Source organism: Embiotoca jacksoni, unplaced genomic scaffold (genome assembly GCF_022577435.1).
Source record: "Embiotoca jacksoni isolate LCO1_2020_lvr unplaced genomic scaffold, fEmbJac1.0.p SCAF_7, whole genome shotgun sequence".
NCBI lineage: Eukaryota > Metazoa > Chordata > Actinopteri > Embiotocidae > Embiotoca > Embiotoca jacksoni.
The window spans coordinates 14670351-14677290 of NW_027185425.1; the positions used below are offsets into that span (position 1 = coordinate 14670351).

The 6940-nt window shown below is 42.9% G+C and overlaps 1 protein-coding gene across 1 annotated transcript; it reads right to left on the reverse strand.

Annotated features, from left to right (window-relative positions):
* Positions 1 to 4403, reverse strand: txnl4a (thioredoxin-like 4A). Its single transcript, XM_069176843.1, has 4 exons — positions 4287 to 4403; positions 3948 to 4127; positions 1302 to 1405; positions 1 to 467 (listed from the first exon to the last, which is right to left on the reverse strand). Exons 2-4 carry the CDS (start codon positions 4098 to 4100, stop codon positions 296 to 298), a joined length of 429 nt encoding a protein of 142 aa, XP_069032944.1. The 5' UTR covers positions 4101 to 4127; positions 4287 to 4403; the 3' UTR covers positions 1 to 295.
* Between the last annotated feature and the right edge of the window lie 2537 nt (positions 4404 to 6940).

A 6940-nucleotide genomic window follows, 5' to 3' on the forward strand; every position in this document is an offset into this window, starting at 1 on the left:
TGTGTACAAAACCATGTTTATTATGACATTTAAAAATGAGGCCTTGTACAATGTGTGTCTTCTGTTTAGCACTTCGTTTCACAGAAAGAAAAGAAACAACTTAATCTCGAAGAAACTGAATAAAACTGTGATCGACACACAATACAAATGGTACAATGTAACACAATCATGAATATTTATGATATGAAAAATATTGTCCTTTCACTGAAAAACACTTCAAAATGTGTAGTCTCTGTTTTGTGTCACATGACATCACGAAAAAAAAACTGCCCAAAAAAATAGGAAACTGGAAAAATCAGTATCTGTATTTTGTGGAATAATCCTTCGGAGACACCACCAGACCTCGGCCTTTTCTCGCTCCTCGATACACCGTTTCAACAATGTCTATCATCTCCTGCTTGTCCTCCATCGTCCAGTTGATCTTATTGTTGTTACCGGTGCCCAAATCTATCATGATGTGTTTGTTCCTGAAAAACACAAATGAGAATGTGAGGCACGATTTCCCCACGAAGTTCATCTGAATCACATTTAACTAACTATTTAAACAACATTCAGACTGCCACAGTGCAGTGTGGACTTTGGGACTCACTCACTAATATGTGCGTAGAAAAGTTGTTACTTTGCACACAAAGGGAGTGCGCACGCCAAATCACAGAGGGATTCATGACACGTGCACACCGGACAATTTTGTTCTCGCCACCGTAAGGCCCCCATTGCTCCATATGAGGACACCAGTTTGTCATGAAGAAAGCGGTGAAGTGAAGACGAGCTGAAGTTTATTAATAATAATAATAATAATAATAATAATAATACATTTTATTTCTGTAGTGCTTTTCAGGACACCCAAAGACACTTTACAGGTTAAAATCATCAATAAAAGTATAAATCACATTCAAATCTGCTGATAACAGTAAAAACAATGAGTTGACAGAGATGGTGCCAAAAAATTTAAAAAAATAAAATAAAAAAAAAAATCACAAAAGCCCACAGGTAATTTATTCCATAATTAATATGGTAGACCAATTTGCAATTATCTGCAAATATGTGAATATTTTAATTGAGACAATAATTGATGAGGATTAAAGAGTGTGTTAGCCTGTTTTCAAAATGGTCGTTTATTGAATCCCTTTTTTTAATGAATGCAGTTTTAATGTGCTTCAAGGTGTGCGTTTATACTCGGTAAGACAGCCAGGCGGTCGTCGTTTGTTCGTACGCAGGATCTGACGTAGTCCTGAATTTGTCCGCAGAGTACGAACAAATTCAGGACGGACGCAAGCAAGAGATTTGTGAATGAGGATTACCTGAAAAAGAACATGACCGTGCAGGGGTCGTACAGCTCGTACATCTTGTTGAAGTCCGGCACTTCTGTGATGTCCACCAGGTAGATGACCGCAAAGTTCTTTACCTGTCAAGACATCGATGGGCGGAGTCTTAACACGGGGCGGAGTCTTAACACGACAACACAGATTCAACATGACAGCAGAAAACACACGGCAAGAAGAGGTCGGAAGTAACAAAACAATTCGGACTGCGGCTTCGTTATAAATTACAGCACCTGCTTTGTCAGCTCACACCGTTGTACATGTAAGAGACTTGTTACATAACGAACACCATAAACCTGCTTTTAAAAGTTACCCGTTCGATTTGAAGTGGCGCCGAGGACTGACATCCTCCTCTGCCTCTGCATCATCTACAACTTTTGTAGATGATGCAGAAGTTTTACGCCAACTCGCCGAGCTTAAATAACGTTACAGCGATGCAGGTTTGATCTTTTCTTAACAGCTTTGGGCAGCACGTCCCGAAAACCATCTACAAATTGCTCCAACATTACGAACTGTAATTGGGAGTCCTGGTTGAAAAAAAAAAACAATCTTGAAATAAACCTCCCAGAGCAGTGAACACCGATGAATCTTGACTTCCCTTCAGCAAACATGAGATTATCTGCATTCAAGGAAATCGACAACATCCAAGAGAAGAGCTCTCGTGATTTTCTGTCACGTGTTAAATCCATATGACTTTTGGCCGAAAGGTCGAAACAAACCGGACTTGAAATGCTCCTCTCAGCGCCGACTCCCTATTTTACAGGTAAACATTCAAGGTCCCTGTTTACTGTAACAGCTCATTATCTGTGAGTGCAGAATAAACCGCCACTTTCACAATAAAATGGTAACCGATGGTTCAACAGCGTGCGGCGGGGCGTGTGATGAGCAGTGTTTCCACTGTTGATCACATTTCCACATCATTGTTCAAATAATCAATACAAGTGAGTGATTACGCAGAGAGCGATGAGACAGACTCATCAACCATCTACATTAGTTCCTGTGTGAAAATCTTATCTCTACAGATTATGTGTACTTCCACATGTGATAATTCACTCATTGAAAAAGCTATTTTGCTCTAAATATTTCAGCCACTTTGTTGTTGTTGTTGTTTTTTAACCTAAATTAGCATCAATAATCTGTCAGATATACACGATATATATACATATGAATTCGCGGCAAAATTGTGGTGGGTATCAGTCACACAAAATGCACGAGGGTGGATCGGTAAGTTCAGAGACCGCTCCCGTTGACGTGCAGCAAACCAGGAAGGAGTGTTACAGATTTTGTCGCACGTTTTTGCGAGCGCTGGTCTGCAAGTTCTCCGGGGAAATGAGCCGAGCGCGCACGTTCGATTCGGCGTCAAACTCTGGAAATCAGAAATGCCTCGGGGAGCCCACGGCGATGAAGCGGTGAGCCCGAAGACGTGTTTTGAGTGACATTTGTGTCTCGGAGGAGTCGGACGTCTCCGTTCGGCACCGGCGAAGAGGACGTCAGGTGACAGAACCGAGTTGTGCTGCGATGGTTTGAGGCGTTTAAGGGAAAACATTCGGTGCAAATGACCCGAACCGGCGTGACGTCGCTTCGGCTCTCCAACATGACAACGAACCCGCTTCAAGCGCTTCGGAAACGCTCAAGTCTCCGGCCCACGATAACTCGACCTTTCCTACTCGCCGTCTTTGTCTCCCCGCTGCTCGTCTTGGACCGATGTTGACAAACGCGTGTGTAACCGGGGACGACGATGTTGATCGAGCGTCAGCATTTTTAACACCAACTCATTAAGGTGACACCGTCCGTCCGCTCGGTGATCGTCATGGTGATGTGCATCGTTTGCACGGAAACGGAGAAGTCTCTGAACTTACTGATCCACCATCGTATATGATTATTTGTTTTTGGGACCGGTACCTTCGTGGCAAATGGACGACGTGCCCTTCTTTCAGGCACCGGAGGTGCACAAATTAACATGTTGTGTCATCAAAAATGAACTAACATGGGTTTATAGTGTTATATAAATATATATATATATATATTTATATTTATATTTATATATATAAATGGTACGAGATTTTACGTTTTAATCTGAAATAAATAAAATGATCCGAGTTGTCCAGGTCTGTTGAAATGCTGAATGCATGAACTTAAACCTCCTCAGTTAAAACACGTCTGCTCCAAATTTAAATTAGACTGACAGGAGACAACAGGAGTTTATGGAGTCTCATCACTACAGAGCACAGCAACCAGAGGAGACAACACAGGAGACAACAGAGGAGACACAACAGAGGAGAGACAACAGGAGACAACAGAGGAGACAACAGAGGAGACAACAGGAGACACAACAGAGGAGAGACAACAGGAGACAACAGAGGAGACAACAGGAGACAACAGAGGAGATAACAGGAGACACAACAGAGGAGACAACAGGAGACACAACACAGGAGACAACAGGAGACACAACAGAGGAGACAACAGAGGGGACAACAGGAGACACAACACAGGAGACAACAGAGGAGACAACAGAGGAGACACAACACAGGAGACACAACAGAGGAGACAACCCGTCCTAAACCTTAAACGTGTTCAGCTGGTGACAGAGCAACAGACCGGAGACACTGTCGGTAACGAACCAACCTTTTCCGCGATGCTGTAAAGAACTTCGTCCATTTTCATACATGTCGGATCCCAGTCGTGTCCGAACCGGATCACCAGGACTCGGTCCTCCTCCGACAGGATGGCTTGGTCAACCTGCCAGCCATTGTGGAGATGTGGTAGCATGTACGACATCTTGATCCAAAGTTGTCGATTCCTGAGCTGAAATCAACACATGAGATATTCAGAAAGACAGAACCGATCAAACCCAATGATGTCTTCAGTGAGCACGCTGTTAGCCTAGCTACCGAGCTAGAGCTGAAGTTAGCGAAGGAAAAGTCTGGAAGTGGGAAAAAAGAAACTGTCGAAAGAAGCACTTACCTTAAAATAAAAAAGCGTATGCGTATATAAATGCTCTTTATAAAAAATACGTAGGTTGTAACTCCAAGATAAAGCAAACTTGTGCTGCTGTTGTGTACCTTGTCGTTCCTGCTACGTTTCTGTACGTAACCACGTCATCCAACCAGCGTGCCACGTGATTACGTCACGTAAATACCAAAATTACATTAATAGATAGATAGATAGATAGATAGATAGATAGATAGATAGATAGATAGATAGATAGATAGATAGATAGATAGATAGATAGATAGATAGATAGATAGGAAAAACAGACAACGGTGTTATTGTACTGTGATGGATTTTGCCAGAGGTGAGTTATTGTACAGTCTTATTGCAGTGGGCAGGAATGATCTCCTGTATCTGTCCTTGTGACAGAGGAGCTGGAGGAGTCTTTTGGAGAAAGTGCTCCTCTGTCCCTGCAGCAGGTGGTGGAGAGGCTGGTCAGGATTATCCAATATGGATAATAGTTTGTTCAGCGTCCTCCTCTCCACCACCTTTTCCAGGCTGTCCAGTTTGTAGCCGATGATGGAGCCGGCCTTCTTAACCAGTTTGTTAAGTCTGTTGGTGTCTCCGGCTCCAATGCTGCTCCCCCAGCAGACCCCAGCGAAGTACAATGCACTGGCCACAACAGACTGGTAGAACATCTCCAACATCTTGCTGCACACATTGAAGGATCGAAGTTTCCTGAAGAAAAAGAGTCAACTCATCCCCTTTTGTAGACAGCGTTGATGTTGGTCTTCCAGTTCAGTCTGTTGTCGATGGACACACCCAGGTACCTGTACTCCTCCACCATGTCCACAACCTCTACTAGAACTCTCAGCGGTTGTGGCGTCGATGGTGGAAGAGCCCTTTGGAGTTGAGGACTCTGTGTCTATGCAGCTCACCGGGGGGAAAGAGGAGGGAGGGGGGAAGGCAGCAGAGGTGTTTGGGAGGTGTGGTGTGTGGAGGAGACAGATGATGGCGGTGAACTAAACCTGTTGAAGAAACAGTTTAGCTCATTGGACCTCTCCAGGGAGCCCCCTGGTTGTCTCTCTCTCCAGGTTCCCTCTGGTTGTCTCTCTCTCCCCTTGAACCCAGTAATCTCCTTTATACCGGTCCACACCTCCCTCACATTGTTCTGCTGGAGTTTGGCCTCCAGCTTCCTCCTGTAGGAGTCCTTGCACTCCCTGAGCTTCTCTTTCAGGTGGCGCTGCACTCTCCTGAGCTCCTCCCTGTCCCCAGACCTGAAAGCTGCTTTCTTCTTATTAAGAAGCACCTTCAGGTCACTGGTGGTCCACGGCTTGTTGTTGGGGAAGCAGTGTACAGTCCGAGATGGTACGGTGGTGTGTTCACAGAATTTGATGTATTCTGTGATACAGTCCGTCATGCTGTTGATATCTTCCCCATGTGGTCCACACAGCACATCCCAGTCCGTGGACTCAAAGCAGTCCTGCAGGGCGTCTTTAGCCTTCTGTGTCCACCTCCTCACAGTCCTAGTGGTTACAGGCTGCCTCTGCACCAGAGGAACATACTTTGGTGTCAGCAGGACCAGGTTGTGATCAGACCTACTAAGGGGGGTAAGGGCAGTAGCACTGTATGCATCCATGGCATTAGCATACAGGAGATCCAGAGTTTTATTGTTCCAGGTGGGGCAGTTAACATACTGCTGCTAAGTTGGAAGTACTTTATCCAGAGTGGTTAAAGTCTCCAGTAACTGCCAAAAATGCACCGGGATGCTTAGTCTGCAGTTTGGACACAGTGGAGTGGATGGTGTCCACTGCTGATGATAAACTGTTTATAAGTTTGGGGACACTTAACAAACCAAAACAATGATAAGTCAGTTATATAAATAAAACTATATTAAATCAATTTATTTTAGGATTTTATAAATAAAAAAGGAAACAAAAGTAAATGCAAAGTAACAGCTGTTTGCATGGTGTGTGATTTGTGTTTATGTTTTGGAAACTTAACACTCTCATTATACATTCTTAGAGAAATTTAGAAGAATCTTGGATGAAGTAAACAAAAAAACTCTTATCAAGACCAACTATATATAAGATCAATATGAAAATAGACTCATTTGTTTTTGCCTTATCTAAGCCTTTCTTTGATTAGTAACTATAAGATAACTCTCTTTAACAGCTCTCAAATTGGTCACAACCATAATAAAACATGCAGTAATTTAGTAAATCTGTGGAAGATTTTCCTATTTTCTACTTGAAAAATACCTTCTGTGACACCCATACATTTCATCACCAAATACAGTCAAAGGAAAGATTACATTTCCTCATACTACTCATTTTGCAACAAACCGAAATAACACTCCATGTCCCTGCATGCCCACATCTGAGGAGACATCACGTCTTCACTGCTTTCTCTCTCTCTGCTGATAGAACTTCAGGAATCTGCTGTCTGAGCTTTGGCCTGTGTTAGCAGAATTAAGCTTTCATTTTTAAACATTATTTACCATTTAAACTCTAGACTTTACATACAAAATATAGAACCATTATATGTACTTTTTAAAATACATATATTAAAAAAAAAACTCCATCTGTCCATATCAGACAGAAACAATGCCTGTGTCACACTGCTGATTTATAAATTTAATTCATTAATGTGTAGATATACAGAAGTGTAGAATAATTCTCTCAGGA

Excerpts from the sequence above, each read along its gene's own strand:
- txnl4a (XM_069176843.1), bottom strand. The coding sequence starts at position 4,100 with ATGTCGTACATGCTACCACATCTCCACAATGGCTGGCAGGTTGACCAA. Across the intron at positions 1,406-3,947 it reads TTTACAGCATCGCGGAAAAG|GTAAAGAACTTTGCGGTCAT; the intron begins GTTGGTTCGTTA and ends ATGTCTTGACAG. Across the intron at positions 468-1,301 it reads ACGGTCATGTTCTTTTTCAG|GAACAAACACATCATGATAG; the intron begins GTAATCCTCATT and ends TGTGTTTTTCAG.